Here is a 22,019-nt window from a genome sequence, read left to right as displayed (position 1 = left end):
ACACACACACACACACACACACACACACACACACACACACACACACACAAGATCCTGGGGGGCTGTCATCAAAGTGTCTGTCACAGCAGGCCCGGGGGTGGAAGGCCAAGCAAGACAGGCTTTTCCTCCCTGCCTCCGACAGGTCTGCTGAGATTTCCTCCACAAACATGTGTCTTTTTCCAGATCACGGCAACATGCTAATTTATAAGTAAAAACACTCATACGGGCCGTTCTCATTATTATACTGGGAATCTATGATGTGCTGCCCGCGAGCACTGCTGGGTTTCTTTTTTGGGGAAAAGAAGGAACACGATTCATCTCTCTCCAATGGACACTCACGCTGTTTTCTTCAATGTTTATGTTAATACTGCAACCCGGTTTTAGGCCCTGACAATATTTATAACCTCATCAGGCCCAGCAACATTTCCTTGCCATTCCTCATGGTTATTAGGGACACACGCTATGGAGTCTACTCTGCAAATCAAGCTTCAGATTTTCCACAAAGGCCCCAAAGGATACAACGGAACAAGAGAAAGGCTTGGGGGAAAGCTGCCTGAGGGCTGGAGCCCAGGCTATGATGATGTCCTCTGTGATGACCCTGCAGTGAACACCTTCCCCACTGCCGACTACAGCATTTTCTTCTCAGCCGAGATGGTCTTGGCATTCTTTGTTTATTCACCTGTCTGCTTTGGAGGCTGGCGGGTTTTTTTCTCCCCAGGGGAAGGTGCCTAGACAAAACAGTAGGACCTTGTATTATCAGGGGCTATCACATGAAAACATTATCTCAAGAAAACAGTCCTAAGAGTTCTGAGAAAGAATCTCGAGGTCTTCAACTGAAAAGAACATGAATTATTTTAGTATCTGCTCCCACCAACAATTTTCTCCCTAATATTTCTCCCCGCAGAGAGATCTCATTTCTTCTGTCCCACTGAAAGCACTCGTGGCTTTCTTCTGGTTTTTGCTTTTTGGCAGTATTTGCAGACGTTAAGAAATGGCAAAGAGGGAGAATAACATTATTGCAAAATAATTAGATAAATGATCTATGCCATTTTCCTCTGTGGGTGTTTGAATCACCCTGACTCTGTCTAAGTAAGTCCTTTGCTATAACACACACACTTAGGCAGACCGCCCAGGACAACTTAATGACTTCTTCCCTGTACCTGACAGAATTTTCTCAAAGCAAAAACCCCCAAGCATACCGGAGAGAAAATCAGCAAATCTTGCATGTTTAATTTAAAAAAAAAAAAAAAAATTTGAGTACTGCCACTGTTCTTTGGGGGGGTATCAATCTGAAAAATAATTTTACCTCCCTGCATCATTTCCAATGTAGCTACAGAGAAGAGAAAACAAGAGAAAAAACATCTAGTTTTTCATATCATCAATTGCTCCATTAACTTCTCTGTAGTGGTAAAAACTTAAGCTTTTTTTTTTTTTTTTAAATTCCAAAATCAAATACAAGTATTTCAGATGATCTATACCTGTTTCCCATAATTAGCATGGGTATCGGTACTGTTTATTGTTAATTAGTTTTCCATATTAACAATGTCAGCCTGGAAATTCCCTTCTTAAAGAAAGTGCTTAAGTTCTGATCCATCGACGTGTGAGGCTAAAAACACATTACGATTCATTCTGTCTATGAATACTGTCTATTCCATACTGAATACAGTCCCCCTCATTTGAAGAATTTCATTCCTTCTCAGTGTCAGTTATTTATTCTTTTGCAGTCTGTGGCATTTTGGTGATGGTACAAGTTTAGGAAAAATACTGGGCAGATCAAGGAAAAGAGAAAGGGGTTAATAAAGTTAGTGCCACCTACTGTTTACTTTAAAACCAACTATGTAAAAAGTAGGAACTGCTTCAAGTAAAATCATTCTTTCTCCTGTGTGTGTCACTATTTGAGAATGACTTAAATACCTGCTAAAGCAAAGATATGAGTTAATTTTAAAAATCAAAAAATTAAATTTAAAAAGAACTCCAAAAGATAATTACATCTAAAAACCATTCTTACAGTCTAGAATGAAAATGCACATGATATGGCCACCAGAGGGAGCTGTAACTCCCCAATACATCACAGCCGCGCCGCAAGATTCCCGAAACCTTCCTTCGTGGTCAGGGATGCTCACAATTCCTCTTCTCCAGTGAGCTTCACACGGACAGAGGAGTTAATGGTGAGTTATTCCTTAATGTTTTTGCATGTATAGCAGTTCCAAAGTAGGAAGGAGCTGGAAATAATGCATGTGCTAGTCAAGAATTTGCGTATTATTAAAAATTGATAACCTTCATAAGAATGAGGGTCTTAAAGATACAGACAGAATAAAATAAGTGAGATATTATTAAATGAAACGGTAAGGAAAGGGCATGTATAAATCACTGGGAGGGCACCAAAGCAGGAGAAACTCAGCCTAGTGGCAGAAAGGGCGCCCAGCAACTGAGAGGAACATGCAGTTTGCCAAGTGCATGGGTGGGGGTGGGGTGGGGGGTGATGGCAGTTACAGATTGGTGCTGGGCGAGTGACCACAGCAGGGTGCAGAGGAAAAGTCCCAATGCCATACCTCAGTGTGCCCATAGGCAGCTGCACGGGGTGAGCAAAGGGCCACCAGCCCTGAGCCAAGTGGGCAGAGACGGAAATCTGCCTGGGGGTGAGCTCATGGGGGAGTCAGCATGAAGGACAAGAACAAGGCAGCTGTGCAAAATGGGAAAACGGTGGTCATTCTGGACACCAGCAAAGGCACAGGAGGGTGGACACAGAGGTCCCCCTCTGAAGGGGACCACAGCACTAAGTGTGGCTGCCTGGGGAGGTCATGGCCAAGAGATGCCCTGGAGGGTGCACAGGGCGCGCTTTTGTCAAGATTAAGGAGCTGGGACCTTCATCCGCAGCATGCACTGATGGGATCCTTAAGGGTTCTGCCAGGAGCCAAAATCAGTCTATGCCAGAGAGAGAGAATTCTGTTTCTGTGAGGACGGGCCAGGAAAGAAGGCAGATGTGAACCGCATCAAGGAAGTCCTCTACACGAACATGGGGACCAGCCTGGAGGGTGGGGAGGAGGGACAAGCGGGTCAAGGACAAGGTCAAGGACAAGGACAAGGACAACTCACAGGTCTCCAGCTCAAATGCCTGGGGAGTCACTGGAGCCACGGGTGAAGACAGATCATTCCAGAAAAAGAACAGTTTCAAATATTTTGACATTCCATGCCAAGAAGCAGTGTAAGGGCAAACCAAAGATCCTGAGTTGTATGGTCTCACTCGTCATTCACATCTCAAGCTGGTCTGACTGTGTATTTAATAAGAGAGAAAACGAAATCACACTATGGGGGGCCCGTAACTCATTCCAGAAGAAAGGAATTTGCGAATTTCTTTTTTATTCTCCAGACTGTCTAGATAACATTTAAAATCACTTCAACAACATTAAAGCCACTGTTCACAATGAACTCCCAGGAGTTTACAAGTCAGAGGCGGAGAATGTATAACCAACAGTATCATTTTCTCACTAGCAGAAACAAAAAGAAAAAAAAAAAAAAAAACAAGGTCAAGTTTTTAAGATTCACTCATTTCTGATTTCACAACCAGTTGCCCCCAAACGTGAAACGTAGCATTTCTTTCAAATCTTCTGTTTTCCTATCATGAATGCTTACTAAGTCTGTCTAAAATAACAGACTTGAAATAGTCATCAGTTCTTCAAAAGGGGAAGTACAGTACTGCACCTTGAACAAGGAAAGGAAGAAAGGCAAACAATCCTTCAGGCACTTTACTACCCATGGCTCCTGGCGTGCCAGGAGGAGAGCGAGGACACACTCATTTGAAGAGGCAAGGCGCATTTTGTACCTCTTGTGTTGATATTATACAGAAGAAATGCCAGTTCTTTTAATAATTTACTGAGGAGCTACACACGGCAGACTCCTTACTAAACATTACGTGCACAAAGGTCCTAAGTCTAAAAGATACTCCATGAAGAAAACGGGCCATAGTTTAATTGCAATACACTAATTTAAATTATGCGACTGCCCATCTGCTTATACACGTAGAAATACTTTATTATTCACGTATTTATAGACAAAGCAGTGAGTATCACTTTCTCTAGGCCAGAAACGTTTTGACAGTTGCATTCATTTGTAGACGTCGAAAGCCACAGTGCCTATCTAAAAAGTTCCACAAGGGGGGCACCTGGGTGGGTCGGTCAGTTAGGTGCCTGCCTTCGGCTCAGGTCATGATCTCAGGGTCCTGGGACCAAGCCCCAGCTTCTCCCTCTCCTCTGCCCCTCCCCCCACTTGTGCATGCTGTCTCTCAAATAAATAAGTAAAAGCTTTAAAAAAAATTTTTTTTAATTAAAAAAAAAAAATCAGGAAGTTCCATAAATTATACCGTAAGCATGCTGCCCTTGAAGAGGGGAAAAGAACAAAAGGCTCCTGAGAGATTAGAACCCCCATTCCTCCACGCCCAAAAAGTCAATACTGGCTCAATTCCTGTCTGTCATCCACTGACCAGGAGCTCTCTGTAACAGTTTAATCTGAAAATCATGACAGAATAACACTGGCACTCCCAGTTCTAAATATATACGTTGTAGAGAATCAATAGCTTCTATTCGCAGGGGCTGGCAACCGAGGGCCCGTGGGCTGCTGGCACACAGCCGGCCCAACGGACCCTGCCTGGCTGCCTCCGCGTGTCTCTGAGAGTCGGGCCAAGCCGAAGCTCTCTGCTACCTGACCTTGGAAGAAGCATGCTGGCCCCCAGTTCGGATAACCACGTACAGCTCTCAGAGGAGGCTGTGTTTCCCAGTTAAGACCCTGCCAGCTCACTCACCCTTACAAGCCATCTTACAAATTTTATCTTCCAGACCCCTCCCCTAAATATAAACCCTAAGTAGAAATGTCATGAAACTTGCTGACAGTGTTTCTTAAAAGAAGGTGAAGTAGGGTAACATAGGAGATTTGCATCTGAGAAAGCTAGTGCCATTGGAGTCCAGAGAGCTGTACCCATTTTTAAAAGGGTCTCTTTCAGGTTCAGTATCAGTGCATTTCCACCTTCAGTAACGGCATTTTTGTCAACGCTGACGCATCGCTGTCCCGGACAGCTATGCCCAAGGCCTCTTGGAGGCCTGGCCACTGAGGATGGGCTGGCCGGCCACCTCCACTGCCTAAAACACTGGTGGAGAAAACTCTCTTTCCTCCTTGGGTGAGAAAGCGGCAGCGGAGGCCCTCTGCTGTCCCCACGCCGGACCTCCCTGCACGCGCGGTGCCTTCCGGCTGTGTTTCTGCAGGCCTGGTTGTGAAGTTCAATTTTTGTAAGATAAATATTGTGTTCATTGTCTTACACATTTAGAAATGCTTTCGTTTCTGACTCATCTCCAGTTGGCACACCGCCTTGCCTACACTTAGCTTCTTATCCGCTTTCTCAACCTCCCCCCAAAAAGGAAGATGGTGGAGACAAACAGAGAGCGCCCTGGGAGAACGCGAGACTGAAGGGACTGGGGTGCCGGCTGGGGGGGAGGGGGGCATCCGGGCGAAGACCCGCACCTGAGAAGGGAGGGGGAGGAAGGAGTCAGGAGGGGGTGGACAGCCGGGAAGGGGGAGGAGCGAGGAAGGGGCAGCCCCCCCCCAGTCCACATGTCCACTCACCACCAATCCCCAGAGCTGCCCTCTGCCCTCACATGAGGGGATTCAAGCAGTGCTCATGAGTACCTTTGATTTTTCAACGTTCTCGGGCTCCACTATGACCCGACAACCGAAATTTACTGCCCATCTACCATGTGCTGGTGCCCGTCATCTTCCTGAGCCATCCAAATCTCTGCCGCACAGACCCAGTGACCGAGGCACACTGCTCTCGACTCTGGTGACAATGAGTGCAGGGCGTCCTCCGATGATTCCCTCTGCTCCTGTCGGGCCACACAGCAGAGCAGAGGCTCCTGGAACAAGGGCCACACGTTCAAGCATCAAGAGTGAAGGCCAAGCAGAAGATTCCGAGTGCGGGCTTCTCCTGAACACCACGTCGGAGCGTGGTCTGTAAGTGCAGCCTGTCTGGTTCGCTCCTGCCTTACCCGACCTGAGATGACACACAGGCCAGTCTATCAGGAGTTCTCCAAGTCCCAGACAGTCCCCGCAAGGCACAGCTCTCCCAGCGATTCAAGAGCATCCTGAAGTGTCTGAGGACACGAGCTGTAACACAGCGAGCCCGGGGCTGGCGCAGAATAGAAACGCACTGGCCCTCCACCCGGACTGACCCATTTGCCGCTTCGAATCGCTCCGCTCTGGGAAACCGCGTGGGCCGAGCGGGTGCAAAGCCACGACCGACATACTTTCTAAGGACGTGGCACAGCCTCGTGCATTCAAAGACCAGGAAAGTAAACATGAATGCGGAAAGAGTGGTGTGCGCTTTGTACAGAACACAAGAGGTTTCAACCTGAGAGGGGAGGCGGGCAAGATCCTCCCAAGTCCTCTCCGGGTGGGTGCGCGGCTAGAATGAACGGTCTGACGGTGAGGGGGTCTGGGGCATGCACAGGAGTAACCGTATGAGCTCTTACGTGCAGGGATTTCTAAGACAAATACTTGATGTTGTGATTCACAGCAATGCCCTGGAGGTTCAAGGCCTCCAGAGAGGAGGCCGATTTGCAAGCGGCTGCACATCACAAACACCGTCTCAGCTGAGTGTAAGGGGCCCTGCGCCCACCTAAGCACATCCCTGTGCTGGGGGGAGGGGGGAGGGGTAGTCCGCTCTCTAAGCTAAAGACCGCCAGTGCAGGGATCAAAACCAAACACAGGTCTGTCCCTCCAGGGAGCTCAGGGCTGCGTCAGCAGGGGAGGTCGGGAGACAAGTGGGCCTTGGCAGCCAAGAGGTCATGGCCCCATCTCACGAGTTCATCCAGGAGATACCTTCAGCTGCATGACCCTGGGTGTCTAGACTGCCAAGATTTTCCAGAAGGCGGGACATAATGGATTTCGGACAAGAAATCTCCCAAATGCTGGCTCGGGATTTTTATGTCTTAGTGCTCCATGGGCCAAACACACACACCTGTGAGTTCAGTCTAGCCCACAGGGATCAAGAGGCTGCAAACTCCAGCCTAATGACGTCCTAAAAGGGCTTACAATTTATCAAGGGGACTCTCAAGGTACACGTAAGTCTCAAGGTTTCCCAACTGGGTGAAGGGAAACTTCCGCTATACAAGGTTTTCAAAAAATGGAGAAAAGGAAACGAAACTGATTTGGAAAGAAAGTGATTAGTGAAAGCATGTAGCCAAAATATTGCCCCACCCATTTCTTGCTCGTTACCTGGGGGAAAAGTCCTGACTGTGAATGGACAGACCGGCCCCCCATTAAACCTGGGATCCATCTTGTCGTAGCACTGTCGGTTGTACGACAACCGAACACTGGTCCTCCCGAGCAGACAGCAACCCCATTTCTGTCCCCAGTACTGAAACTGAATCTGATCAAGCCTTTTTTTTTTTTGTAAAGATTTATTTATTTTACAGAGGAGAGAGACAGCAAGCACAGGAGCAGGAGGGGCAGAAGAGACAGACAGAATCTCAAGCAGACTCAGTGCTGAGTGCAGAACCCAACAGGGGCTCCATCGCAGGACCCAGAGATCCGGACCCGAGCCAAAATCAAGGGTCGGATGCTTAACTGACTGAGCCACCCAGATGCTCCAACTGAGCCTTTAGACCCAACCCCACAGAAAACCCAGGAGGAGAAAAAGTATGTTAAATGATACCACAGGAAACAAGTGAGTGTGGGGAGACAACCTACTGACCATTCCAGGGCACTTAAAAGGGGAATTCTAGATGAACAGGAGCTTAAGTGACCTACCAAAACTAAACCCAACATGTGATTCTCAAATGAATTCTGCTCTGAAGGGCCCGCTGTGAAAAACATCGTGGGCATGGCTGGGGGGGATTCAGGTCATAGACTAGGTAAGAGAGTCCATTAGGCAATTACTATTAATTTTGTGAAAATTGTGTTGTAGTTATAAAGAAATACGCCCCTTTTTCGAGGTACAGGCTGAAGTACTTAGGGACTGGATGTCATGATGTAATTCACTGTGGAATATTCCAGTTAAAAAAAAAAACAAAAAACAGGTGAAGCCAATGCAGAGGAATGTTAACTTCAATCTAGAAGATGGGACGGAGGTGAGGCAGAGCCACAGAGCCATCTGGCCCCGTCACTGGCCAACACCAGGATTTGTGGCCACATCCCTCCCATGCCCTCGAGTGCGTCTATGTTCTGCATTTCAAATCACCACTTGTCCAAAAAAAAAAAAAAAAAAAAAAAAAAAGGACAGCAACCCAGAGAAGTGCAACTTGATGCTAACAGTTCAACAGGCAAAATACACTGACCCAAGTGTGATATCAGAGTCTTGAAATCTTCGGTATGAAAGCATGAAATTCTAGTTGTCTCAGCCACTGTTGCTCAATTTGAAGGAGCGCTTTATGGTCTCAGATGATTCTAAGTAACCTCAAATGACCGATCACAGCTCAGGAGGAAAAGGGGAACGTAGCACTAAAACTTGTATTAAAAGGACCCTATTCAGTTAGTACTTAAGCCCATGACAACAAGTTAGGAGTCCTGAGATACAAGCTTACCTGAAGCATACAGGTTGAAACTCAAAGGTATTCTAAAATTTACAAAAATCAAAAACAAAAACAAGAAAACAAAACAAAACAGAAAACCACCACAAACTAAGATCTTACTCGGTAAAGTCTATTTGAAATCTATTTACTTTATGATACGCACTTACCATTTTAAGAACTTGGGCCAGCTCAAACATAATGAGAAGTTCCTTAAATCGGCTTTTAGGAAGTATGTAGTCATTACATTTCAGGTTTTAGACAGAGCCTGGCAGTCATCTAGTCCAATGGCCCACCCAGTGACTCAACGTTTGTCACTCAGGTAGAATATTAACCCACCGTTTAGAAAGAGCAGTCCAATTTGATCAGTCTGGGAAGACAGGGGTGGCACTGGAGTGGGGGGCAAACCAGACCGGAGAAGCTGGCAGAACCTGGTACCAACAGACTTGAATCATACACCTTAATAGGAGATTGGGGCTGTGAAGAGGGGCAAGAGGACTTCCAGGGTAAAGATGCCTCCTTGATTCCCCAACACCACACTTTACCTCACAAAGACAATGGACCCATTTCCAAAATGGCAGCAGGTACCCCATGTATACCATGTTTTAGAACAACACGATTTACTTCCTTTTGCATATCGTACTGGCATCTACAGGTGGTATGTCTTTGTTTTAAGAGTTAAGATTTTCTTTTCCTCAGCTTTGCGGGGGGGAGGGAATCACACAGCATCCCCCCCCCCAACCCCGCCCCAGTCTGGGTCATCAAATTTGGAGGTCTTTTACCTGGGGTGACCAGTCTCCATATACATCCTATGCCCTGATCTCCCACATTCAACGTAGCATTTCTTGCAGACAAAAGCGTCCCTGTTTAGCTGACGGATTATATGGCTGCCCTTCTTTGACCCAAAGGTGTGGCCCAAAAGAAAACCTTTTTCTGCTAGTGCCATTTCCACACAGACCAAATGCTCAGACAGTCAAAGGAGAGCCACAGCTCGATTACCGAATCTTCTTTAAACAAAGGCTCTTTTAATGAAGTCAGACTCTGCTGGAAGGAAGCGGGAAAATGATCTTGTATTCTCAGTGCAGGACTGGGACAAAGAATGCGGAAAAGAAGGGCATTTCAGGTATAGGCCTAGAGGGTGAATCAGCTGCCCTGGCGGACAGGCAGGTCCGATACCGGGGGCCCACAAACCCCAGTCCTCCGAAGTGGAGCCTTAGGCAGCCTCTCACTTGGGAGAGATGGGGTGCTCGTCACACCTCGGACCAACACATCCCGCCCCTCCCCCACCAGTCACTGTGCCCCAACTACCAGCCCAGCCCCTAGCCACACACATACACATACACACACACACACACCCCGGGGCAAGCAGCCTCCCTTGGAGACAAAGCAGAGAGAACCCCAGAGAAGTAAATCCTGTCTCAGGGCTCTTGGGTGGCTTAGTTAAACATCAGACTTTGATTTTGGCTCAAGTCAGCTTGGAATTCTCTCTCCCTCGTTCTCTTAAAAAAAAAAAAAATAAAAATAACAAAAACAAAACAGAAAAAACTATTAAAAAAGAGTAAATCCTATCTTTTCAAAATCTCCAAGTCTATGTGGTTTCCATGACTTAGGCATTTCTGATGATACGGCTCGCCAACACTCGCCTTCTTTCTCCATCCATTATCCTTTCCACAACAGGGTTCCCATTCCTGTCCACTCCCTCCCTGGAAAGGGAGAATGGGGAACACAGATGGGGGAGGTTCAGTGACGGGCTGAGGTGATGGGGGGAGGGGGGCGCCTTACCAGCCTGGGGTTCAGAAGGACACAGCTAGTAGGGCTTCACCCCAGCAGACAGCAGGGGACACACACCACAGACCCACACCTGTGACTTCTGCCTCCAATCACAGGAGAGCTGCCAGGTGAGCGGAGAGGCCCCGGGGCTCTCCCCAGACCCCTGCACACCAGTTACAGGCAACAGTGATCCCTGCTCTGTACAAGCTACCAGGTCACACGGAGCTTGAGAGGATTTGCTCAAGACAATGTGGAGGAGAATGAAGGTCATGGGGCAGAGTAAGAAGGTGATAACGGGGCCATTCTAGAGAGAAATGCCAACGTGGCGGGAACTGCACGCTGCCACCAAACCTTTCCGCTTTAGCTCACTCGCTGGTGAATGGGTCCTAAAAGAACCACGGCGCTTCAGAGAAAGACCCTGAGGGAGGCACAGAGAGCAGAGGAGGAAGGCAGGAAGTAGGATGTCTATTAAACTAAGACAACAAAGCACAGGGGCGCCAGGGTGGCTCAGTCTGTTAAGCATCTGCCGTTAGCTCAGGTCATGATCCTGGGGTTCTAGGATTGAGCCCCCCGTCACGCATGCAAATGTTTCAATAAAACGTTTCAATTAAGAGAGAATCTGCCCAGTCCTGGTCACAGTGCTCTGTACAGTAATCAACACAAGCGAGAGGTCGCAGTCTCCTGTAAATGTCTCATCTGGTAGGAGCCAGACCAGTAAAGTACTCGAGCACTCATTCCGGCAGGAGAGGAGAAGGAACCTGCAGGTGAGACGTGCTCACGACCTGAGTCAACATCAGGAGTCAGACACACAACCAACTGCGCCACCAGGTTGCCCCAAGTATGGGGAAATTAATAAGATAGCTCGCGAATATTATCTTGCATCAACTTTATTTATCCATTTTTAATAATTTCTCCAGGTGCTACTAAAGTAACTTATAGGGATGGGAAAAGCTAAATGTGTCCGTGAAGATACAGGACAGAAAATCAAGAGGTCTGTCTAGCCAGGGCAGAAAGGGGCTTCTGCTGGGCAAGCAGGAAGGTGAGACCCCATTACAGAATGTCCAGCATCACATGGAGGCCCTGAAGCCAGAGGGTGACTGCGGGCAACAGCAGAGCCCCACAGAAAGAAACGGATGTTCCAGTGAGTGGATTCCAGCAACAGCTAACTGTCCCCAGCAGCCACCGCGGCCCTCACGGCTCAACCACACAGCATTCCCAACTCAAACGGAGAGGGGGGCGGGGGCCTGTTCCTACACTGCTGACATGCAAGCCCCCTGGGCAAGCAGTAACCTTCCAGGAGAAAGTCCTATCAGTCAGGGCAAGTAAGTAGGACCAAACACTTATAATTTATGTCTCCTCCATGTCTAAAGTTCAAAAAGGTCTTTGTTCTCCAAAATCTGGTCCAAATCCCAGTTCTCAGTGGCTCTAACCTCACCGTGCTACTGGTCCAATGACTTATTGTGACAACCGGCAGAGACAGTGGGAACAAAAGGACTGATTTCAAGATAAAGGATTATCAGGCACAGTATTCAAAATAAAAAAAGCTAAGGACACAGAGAGATCAGCTGCCAGTGCTTCCAGAAAAGGCCCAGAAATCACCAAATTCACTCACTCATTACCACATTTCTCCAATCAGATCATACAAGCCAGAGAATACCCAGTTCTGCTAGGAACAAAGGATTTTTTGTTCATGTCTCAAAAACTAGGGATTTTTTTTTTTTAAAGGATTGTATTAAAATGAATAAACATTCCCAAACTGTATTTTTCTACAGAGAAACACAGAAAACGGAATCCAGTCTCCTCATGAAATCAAGCCAGATGGAAGGCAGACCCCTGCACAAAGCGCGGTCCCTGGCCCGGCGGTCTCAGCACTCCTCTGCTATCGCTCCCCCAGAATCTCCGGGGGGGAAGGGGGGGCTCGCAATCTTTGTCTTAAGAAGGCCTCCAGGGGTCAGCTGATGCTTGCCTCAGGTTGGAAAGTGCTTGCCTAACTCATCCGAAGCCTACAAAACCAAAAACAAAAACAAAGCGAACATACCTGGCTCCAAAGATGTCCTTTTTGGCGAGATCAATTCCAGAAACCACCTTCACTCTGAGAATACGCGACTCTCCCTGTTGGAGAAGAAAAGAAAAGTTTAAGAAGTGGACCTTCAATAGGTCACTGCTTTATCCAATATGCAAAGGTAATGATTTCTCTTCGGACCAGTCCTAGGGACACAAAACCAATCAACTGAACAGAGGCGACTCTTCCTTACACTGAAGTTCAAAATGCAACATTCCAGCTCTAAAATCCCATAGCCCCAGAAATTTAGAACATCCCGGGGTGCCTGGGTAACTCAGTCAGTTGAGCATCCAAACTCTTAATTTCAGCTCAGGTCATGATCTCAGCGTCCTGGGATCAAATCCTGAGTCAGGGTCTACGCTCGAGTGGGGAATCCACTTGTCCCTCTGCCCTCCCCTCGCCCATGCTCTCTCCCTCTTTCAAATAATTAATTAAATCTTTTAAAAAAAATTTGGAGTACCCAGGTTAATTAAGCACAAGTTTAATTCAAACCACATCATGCAGATCAATGATCTGACCCAGTGAAAGATTTCTCAGTTCTCCAGCAAGAACACAAGCATACGTTTGAAACCACGCAGATCTTTTAACTTTAATGAAGAAGTTATTAATAAACAGCTCCTTGATTTTTCACTTTAGTAATTCCTCCACAGAAATTTGTACATTTGTGCACATTGCCTGAGACAGAAAAAAATTTCATGTGGTATACAGATTTCCTCAAAACGATAGTTCCATCACATTGGCTCTAAACAAGCAAAAATAATTCCTCAGTTGCAATGAGAAGGAAAAAAAAAATAAAGAGCTTTATCTTAAGTGGAAATCATCTCAAATCCTCTCAGAAATCACCAATTCATTCATTCATTCATTCCAACATTCTCTGAACAGCTCCTACTCCAATTGGATATTAAGCGAGGTCTAAAATATAGATATGCACAGGTTCACGGTCTCCTATGAGGGTTGGGCAGACCCATAGGGCAGGATCCCTTGATAGCCTGACACCGAAAGACACAGATTAGAGTGATGATAGCTAAGGGCTAAGACATCCAGGCTAGAGGAGGTGGCTTGTTCTCAAGTTTCAGTTTTGGGTCACTAAGTGTTAACATGAACTGAAAAGACAAGAGTAAGTTGAATCCAAGGCATCTACGAAACCACCAGGTGGGGGAGAAAAAAAAAACAAAAAACTAGATACAGGGGAAGGACATCTGGTACGGGTCCGACAGGGAAGTGATCAGTGCAGCGTGGTAGCTGGTGGTTACAACCACGGGCGCAGGAGAACAAACCCAGGAAGGGGGAGGAAGGGAAAGGGCCGGGGGTGCAGCCCTTGGGGACAGGACCTCCGAGGGACAAGAGAGAAGGGACTGTGAAAGCAAGCCATCTATCCATGTGTTCGGTCAGGACCTGGCTGAAGGAAAGAAGATCCAAACAATTACACAGACTATGCTGAAAGACGCAGGATGAAATTAAACATGGAGACAGGCGGCCACGGAGACCTGGTCAATGAGCTGTACACACACTGAGCAACCGAACCGTGCTGGAGATGGTTACTTTCCAGGATTCTTCCATCCCTCCCTCCCTCTCTCCCTCCCTCCCTCCCTCAGACCACCTACCCCTGTCACAAGGCTGCCCACACGCACACACAGTAGAGACGCAAATAGGTTTCCCAACTCATGTGTGCTTATGATCCCTTTCCAAATGAGGTCTGCACTCCAGCTTGGATTTCGTGCGCTTGGCGGGCCTCGTGAAAGGCTTAAGACAAGGGAGGGATCACTAAAACATGGCTTTGCTACAGCCTGGCAGTGTCTCCAAGGGCTTCCCAAGGCTTCCGGGCTAAGTGACCTTCCCTTGGTTATTTAAGCAGGCACTGAAGCCCTGACCTCTCTCCTTCCACTCACCTCCACCGCCGGTCATCAAGGATTCCCGGTTAGCACAGCTATTACCCAGGCACACTGCACCCCACCGCCCATCATTAGACCTTATTATTTTTCCCATTAGACATCTCTGATGACCTCCTGGACTCAAGGAATGCCGCAGTGGATGCATTTTTTTTTTTTTTTTAAACACATGGGTAAAAATCTGGCAGCACCTTGTATTGTAGAGTTTCTAGCACTGGGAAGAGTTTAAGGCCCACTGAGGTGTACAAACTGCGAATCATGGGTGAACACGAGATCCTCGTCTGCCAGACGAAGGGGTTAAGACTTGACCTGAGAGGGAATGTTCCAGGAACCACTCAGAAGAAACGAGGACAGGAAACAGCTGGAGAGGAACGTACTTTTCTGTCTCGCTGCCTCCCCGCATCCCAGCTCTCTGGGCCTCCCCCACTCCATGACAAAGACTTCCAACCAGCAAGTCTCCCACAAACACCCCTGTGCAGAGAGGGGACAACTCAGCCGGTACCCGCAGAAGGTGGACGGTGTTAAGGGAACTGCGAAGTCTCCGGGCCAGTGCTAGCGGAAGGAGGCGGTGGATCTGGCCGTCCAGACAGTGACCTTCCATACCCAACTGGGGCAGGGTGGCCGTCTTTCCATCTCAGGCAGGCACTGGTCACCGCATTGGGGGGAATGAACAAGGGGCTATCTGGGATGCAAATCCACGCGCAGTCACAGAACAAAAGATAAGGATTCTGTAAGACACAATCTCTTTATCTCCTAGCCCTTGGGAGTCTCAAAAATCCCAGGCAGTGGTCCTGGACTTGCCACCAACTTGAGAGGGGGCTCAAGTGCATGGGGTCTGGGTTCTGAGCACTAAGATAAGCCCAGCTCACGGCGCTTCCCCAAGGTTTGTATTAACACTGGGGGAATGTTCTTGATTCTTACGCTGGGCAGAACTTTTCAAAAAGCACACATTTTGAAGTCAGGGAACATTTATATGAATAAATGAGTAAAAATAAACTTCACTGAAGGAACAAGTAGAATTTTTTTTATGGAAGCTGATTTATTCATCTGGTAAGCATGAGCACCTGTTCTAAGATCTAGGGTACAGCAGTACAGACAGACGAAATGCCCCACCTCCACCCTGCCCCGCCGAGCTTCCGGAGCTCCTGAAAGTGAGCTGTATGTATGCCAGGGCTCTCAACTACATGGGGGACACAAATTGAGGGTCTGGCGGGCAAAGGGTAATACATTACAGAGACTTGAAAATTTTGTACATATAGCTTTCCACTAAATAAATTCCCATTTAGGAATCAAACCTAAGAAAATAAGCACAGATATGTGCACAAAGCAAACCAAAGGACAGCTGAAAGACAGTCACTAAAGCATTTCTTAATCAGGAAAAAAAATGCAAAAGTCCCTCAAATGTAGACAGTTAAATGTTCACAGCAAAATTCTGTGCAATGAGCTACAACACTGTCATTACAAATGTGTAAGATTCTGGGGCACCTGGGAGGCTCCATAGGTTAATCGTCTGCCTTCAACTTGGGTCTTGATCCCAGGGTCCTGGGATGGAGCTCTGTGATGGGCCCCCTGTGCCGGACTCCCCGCCCAGTAGGGAGTCTGTTTCCCTCTCTGCCTGTCAGTCACCCTGCTCATGCTCGAGGCACACATTCTCTCTCAAATCAATAAAATCTCTTAAAAAAATTGTGTGAGATTCTCTAATGACCTTCATTCATCCCACAAGTGTTTACTAAGTACCGACCATGTGCCAGACACACTATTATCTAGGGATACAGATATGAACAAGATGGAGTTCTTGCCTCAAGGAATACAATCTAGAAGACAGACAGAATATAAATACATATTGTGAACAGGAATTTCTGATGGTGGTAAGTGCTTTAATGACGGGTCAATAAAAGCAACTAAGCAGGGGGGAGGGGAAGAGAGACTGGAGGTCGGGAAAGGCCCCTTTGGAGAGAAAACACACCTCAGCTGAAACCAAAGGAGACAGAGGGTGAAGCTGGGGGTGGGGATTTTCATACAAAGGCCACAGCAAGTTCCAAGGTCTCAGGGAGCAGGTCTGGCCTTGCAAGGAGAGGCAAGGGCAGAGAGGTATGGTGGGGCCAGAGCCCCAGCGGGTCACCCTCCTTAGAAAGTGGGCATTACGGCAACCATCTCTGGCAAGTTCTCAGCAGGGGACCGGTAACACCTGATGTGAGTTTTTAGAAGACCACCTTGGTTGCTGTGTGAGACCAGACTATGGGGAACAAGAACAGAAACACACCAATTTTTAGAAAGAGATCTGGCAAGAGATGGTGGGGGCTTCGCATAGGATTGAGATGGAGAAGTGACCATGTTTGAAATAAACAACTTGGTTTATTTAAAAAAAACGTTTCAGAAATGGGTTATACAAGTGAGTTAGAGATAAGCAAGGCAGTTGACAGCTGTTCTGCTTGGACTACATTTCCCAGCATTCCTTGTAGTTTAGGTGGTCATGTGACTAAGTTCTGGCCAGTGGAAGGAGCACCGAAATGATGTATGTATCTTCCTGACCTGAACCATAAGACCTTCCACCTCTGATCATCCTCCCTCCACTCTCTTCTCCCAGCTCAATGACAGAGAAAATCCTGAAGGCCAGGAAGGGGAAAACTCTGAAAAAGGAGCGTAGCAGGAGACACTCCCTCCACTTCACCTTCCCCCGTACCATCACCTACCCACCTTGCCAGGACAGCGAGCTGGAAATAGATTTGTACTGTTTCTTCCCACTGAATATTGAAGGTCGCTATAGGAGTTGGCCTTTATTGATATACAATATAATCTCAATTTTTAATAAATATCCATTATGCATAAGCAGAGAAAAAAATGTCGAAAGGATACAGCAGCAGCGACTACCTCTGGATAATGGGTAACTTTCTGATCATCTACATTTTTTCTTTTTGAAACATTAAATATTCTTTGGAAATTAAATTTTTGGAGAAACTCCAGAAAAATACATAAGGAAAAGAAGAAAAACTTAAAATCACAGGCTTAGGAATCTAGGCTTCTGTATTTCTAAAGTGATTAACCTTTGTCATAATAAAAACCTACAGATTGTATTTTAGCTAACTCACAAAGGTACAGAGCTGTCCATCCGGGCGCTGTGAAAAGGCCACTCTTCTGTAACGCCCCGGCAACAGCTGGGAGGTGAAAGGAGGAAAGAGCCTTTGTTGAGCACTTACTATTTACAAGCAGCTGTGACAGGAAATTTCACCTCCCTCCGAAGTTATGGGGCAAGGGAGCAGGAAAGAGAATGTTGCTCTATAAAAACTGCTTTGACACATGGGTTTCAGACATACAACAGAAACTTATCTGGGCTTCCTATCAACACTCAGTGTGTACACAGATAAGCAGCCGTCATCACCCCGTAAAGAAACACACGATCCGGTGGGTGACTACTGTTATCAGCTGCAATGGGCCACGAGCCCAGCAACTAGGCTTTCTGGGGCATTTTATTACTTTCATAATGTCTACGCATGACACTGTGGGCCCTGGTGACGGCTCCAGCAGAATTCAGTATTTAACGAAGGCGGCTCACAACAACGAAGATATTCTCCGGCATCAGACTGCACGGGGCGGGGGCAGTGCAGGCAGAGAGGCGGGGAGGCCGAAAACTGTGGGTCTGCTCGTGACCCTCGGGGTCTCTACCAGCTACTACTCCTCTGTTTTCGCATGGTCATTGAACGACACAGACGATTCTACGCACTTGACGTGTGTTTTTCTTTTCCACTTCATTTTCTAACTCTTCCTGAAGGCCTAAAACAAGATAAGGTGCATAAGCCACCGCTGAGGGCACAGCACCAAGTCCCAGCTTTAAAAAGAGGGGGATTCCAAAGGTCCGTTTGTAAGACCACTACTTCCAGCTCGGAAGCCTGCTCGTATTAACTGTGGGTAGGGGGTTACCAAATTCCCACGCCCCCCCAACAAAGCCTATTAAAATACATCATCTATCAAAATTACTCCTATCATAAAATAAACCTCAACTTCCAACTCAGAGAAAGATACTAGAATTTACATTTTCTCCTAGGAATCCACCTTGAGAAGGTCTCTTTTTTGTGATTTTTATTTATTCATCTGAGTCAGGGAGAGAGAGAGTGAACCCACACAGCTGGCCGGGGCGGAAGGGCAGGGGGGGCGGGGGGTTTGGAGCAGAGGGAAAGGGAGATAGAGTCCAGGCAGACTCTATACTAAGCACAGAGCCTGATGCAGGGATCAATCCCAGGTCCCCAAGATCACGACCTGAGCCGAGACCAAGAGCCGGACACTTAACCGACTGTGCCACCCACACACCCCAAGAAGGCAACTTCTGGTATTTTAGTCCCTATCCCTCAGAATGGTGGCTGATTCCACCACCCCACCCCACCCCTGCCACAAAGGGTAATACGTGGGTTAGGAAACAGTGTTCCTTCTCCACAGGATTCTCCAGGGACCCCAGCCATCCTTGCAGACAAGGAAGATCTACATCAGGGACCTACACGTCTTGGTCCTTCGTCCCTAAATTAATTTACGCATTTATCTTCCATATTCTACAGTGTATTTATCGTTCTCACTATTACCCACGACACTTGCAGGCTCACAGTAAACACCTCCTGGTTCAAAGGGATGATCAGTAGCTCTACACCCTAAAATACATACCCAAGTTCTATGTATGTCCACTAACTTCAGCTGCTTTAAAAATTACATCAGCCAACATACAGAGAGTGCCCACACTGTGCCTACTACACAGTAATCCCACAACTCCTCCCGCTCCCACCTGCTCTTGCTCCGGCTATGGGCCAAGGTCCTGCTCCACCCACCTCTCTGAACTATCTACAGCCCCGGCCGTCCCCAACCACATCCCTTACTCCCGCCCTCTTCGGCTCTGCCTTCTCCTGCTCTGTATTTCTACCCCCGCTCCTGCTCTCTAAACCGTTTCCCCCCTTCGCTCCCTTGCTGGGTCCCCGGCCTCACACTGCTGCTACCTCTCCCACCTTCTTCCTCTGCCCCGGTTCTCCACTCTGACCTTCTCTGTGCTCATTCAAAACAACGTGCTGAGTGACATTTATGGTCAATGCGCTGTGCTAGAAAGAACACAAAAGTAAGCAAGACGCCTTCTTCTGTGCCCAGGAGGGGCTCACCATCAACCGCGGAGGTCAGACACACATACACCTGTGAGACCTGTAAGACAGGAGGGAAGAGAAACCCAAGATATGTGGACTGAGGACAAAGACACAGGGGGTCACAGCCAAGGAGCCCAATACTGAACCTCATGTCCAGGCGAGCTCAGATAACCCTCATGACAGCAAACAGCCCCAACTCGCAGGCTCACCCATGGTCAGCCGCACACGGAACATTCTCAACAACCCAAGTCCCAGGGATAAGAGTTCCAGAGAAAAACGCAGAACCCCAGGACTGTCCACAACCTCCATTTCTCAACCTCTGCTAGATGATGGCCGTTATTTATGCCCAACAGATCAAATGGGGAGAGCTAAAAGGATGGCCCTCCTGAGCAGAATCCGGATTTTAATGCTCAAGGTGACTAACTTTCAGAAATCATTCTCTGTGGGGTTTTTTTTATTTGAGAGCGAGCACGAGACTGGGAGAAGGAGAAGGAGAGAGACTTCCAGGAGACTCCCCACTGAGCACAGGGCCTGACAAGGGGCTTCAGAGCTGAAATCAAGTCAGACGCTTAACCGACTGACCCACCCAGGGGTCCCTAAGTGCCGCGGTTTTAAGATACGTCCACAACTTCCTAAAATTCTGCTCTTCAAGAGGCAGGGCTTAGTTGGACGCTGGACATAGTGACTTCTTTCTAATAAACGGAATATGGAAAGAGTTAAAGATTAGGTCATTAAAGGAACCGTAGCGGCCTCCTCAGATCACTCACTGTGGAAAGCCGGCTGCTGCCATGTTGTGAGGACGCTCAAGAAGCCCTATGAGGAGTCCCGGGAGTGACGACAGAGGCCTCCCGCTAATGGCCACGTGAATGAATGATCTCGAATTGGGTCCTCCAGACCCTGGCAACCCTTCCGAAGACTGCACTCCTCACTGACATCATCCTGGCAGGGAGCTTTGTCTCGGGGCAGACCCCGGTCCGCTCTATGCCAGTAACCCCACAGGACGTGAGTGGTGATCCAACACCAACCACCGTCACCTCATCATCGCTCCTTCTTCAGAAAGCTCTTGTGCATCTATGATGTCCCTACCCAGTAGCACCTACTGACGTGTGGCAGCTTCTCTCCATCCTAATTCACCTGCCACCTCGTTAGTCCAACCTTTCTAGAATGTCCTTTCTCCCTTACAGCAGTGGGTCTTCCTCATGAATAAATGGGTCTAACTAAAACCCCTCAGCCCAGCAGTGAAGGCTCACCACAACCAGCTTTATCCCTACTACCTACGTTCTTCACAGGGACCCAATGCCCTTCCTCAGGGCATAGGTCCTTTAGCCTATGGTCTGCTCCGTCCACGTCATCATCACCCAAGGTGTTTACTCTGAGAACAGTGCTGAAAGGAGTCAGTAAGACAGAGTTCAAGCCTATGGCACTTTGCTTTCTATGTCCCAGGAGAACAACATACACACAACTACAAGACGACACAATAAATTTAATCACAGCAACGAATCATATCTTCTACAGGAACTCAGAGGAGGAAGAAATGATGTACGTGTAAGGGGCGGGGAGAAGGAAATTGGCCAGAAAGTTGGGGCAAGCCTCAGAGAAGCAGACATGGGAGCCAGGCCCTAAAGATGGAAAAAAAGGGAGGAACAATTCTTTTGAAAAGGGAGGACAAAAGCAGCATGAGGGTACCTCGAAATGGAGAGCAAATCAACGTGCAGAGGGACAGGGGAGCTGCCGAGGCCAGACATCATCCTCTGCGTGCTACAGGGCAGACACGTCCAGCAGATGAGTGACAGGCTCACTGGAGGACAGGAGCAGAGACAGTCCGGAGAGGAGAGGAGAGGACAGGACACAAATGACGTGGTCCACGCCCCTGCTCTGGCGGAGAGCGTGCTGTGGCTCTGGGGAATGGAGGACATGGGACTGGGTCCAAAGCTCTTCCGGGGTAGGGGTTGGGGGGGACACACAGCATGGCCGGGTGACGGGCTGGTTTTGCAAGGCGAAGAAGGCACCGCCGCAAGCTCCCAGTCTGGGTGTAACGGGGGCTGCTGCTACCTGATGGCAGGAAATAAAGGAGGAACGTGAGTCTGAGGCAAAGGGAAATGGGAGAAGGTGCATGTCTTGATCTGAGGTCCCCTTGCACCCTTTCCCTCTGAGTATTATCCATGATGTCTTCTCTTTGAGGGACCAAGGACAGGGCCCTGTTGAGATTTTACCCCTCTTTTCGCCTCCCCCATGCCTTTCGCTGTGACTGCTGTGCAGGACAGAGCAGCCTGGTTACGATGAGCCCGGCCCCATCAGCTAGGCTCCCCGGTCTCCCGTCGCCGGCTTGAGTAGGCTGCGGTCCCCACCGTCCCGCTATTGTGTGATGATACAGAAGTCAAGACGCAGGGACGGTGCTGCACTGTGTCATACTGTCTTCACACGGCTTCCCAGCTGTGAACTGGCACCCCGGCCTCCCGTGTTCCCGAGGGAGTCTTGCCCTTCGAACGAGGGATCACAGGAACTCGTGCTTCATTTCCAGGGAGCTGGATTCCGCAGCTGGATTGCGTTACAGTCGGCTGAGAGGGGTCCCTTCCTCCCTTTCTCCCTTCTGCTTTCTGCTTTTCCACCTTTCACAGGATGTTGTTCCAAC

At 48.1% G+C, this 22,019-nt stretch overlaps 1 protein-coding gene across 2 annotated transcripts in view; it reads right to left on the bottom strand.

Annotated features, from left to right (window-relative positions):
• Positions 1-22,019, bottom strand: part of NEDD4L (NEDD4 like E3 ubiquitin protein ligase) — a 328,382-nt gene that overhangs the window by 209,290 nt on the left and 97,073 nt on the right. For both annotated transcript variants that reach the window (XM_059409742.1, XM_059409741.1), the window contains one exon: positions 12,361-12,434. In XM_059409742.1, the coding sequence (XP_059265725.1) occupies positions 12,361-12,434 (74 nt within the window). Of the gene's footprint in view, positions 1-12,360; positions 12,435-22,019 lie in introns of those variants that run through there.

Source organism: Mustela nigripes, chromosome 8, assembly GCF_022355385.1.
Source record: "Mustela nigripes isolate SB6536 chromosome 8, MUSNIG.SB6536, whole genome shotgun sequence".
Classification (NCBI taxonomy): Eukaryota; Metazoa; Chordata; class Mammalia; order Carnivora; family Mustelidae; genus Mustela; species Mustela nigripes.
Note: the sequence above shows the minus strand (reverse complement) of the source record. Positions and strands in the feature narration are given on the sequence as shown.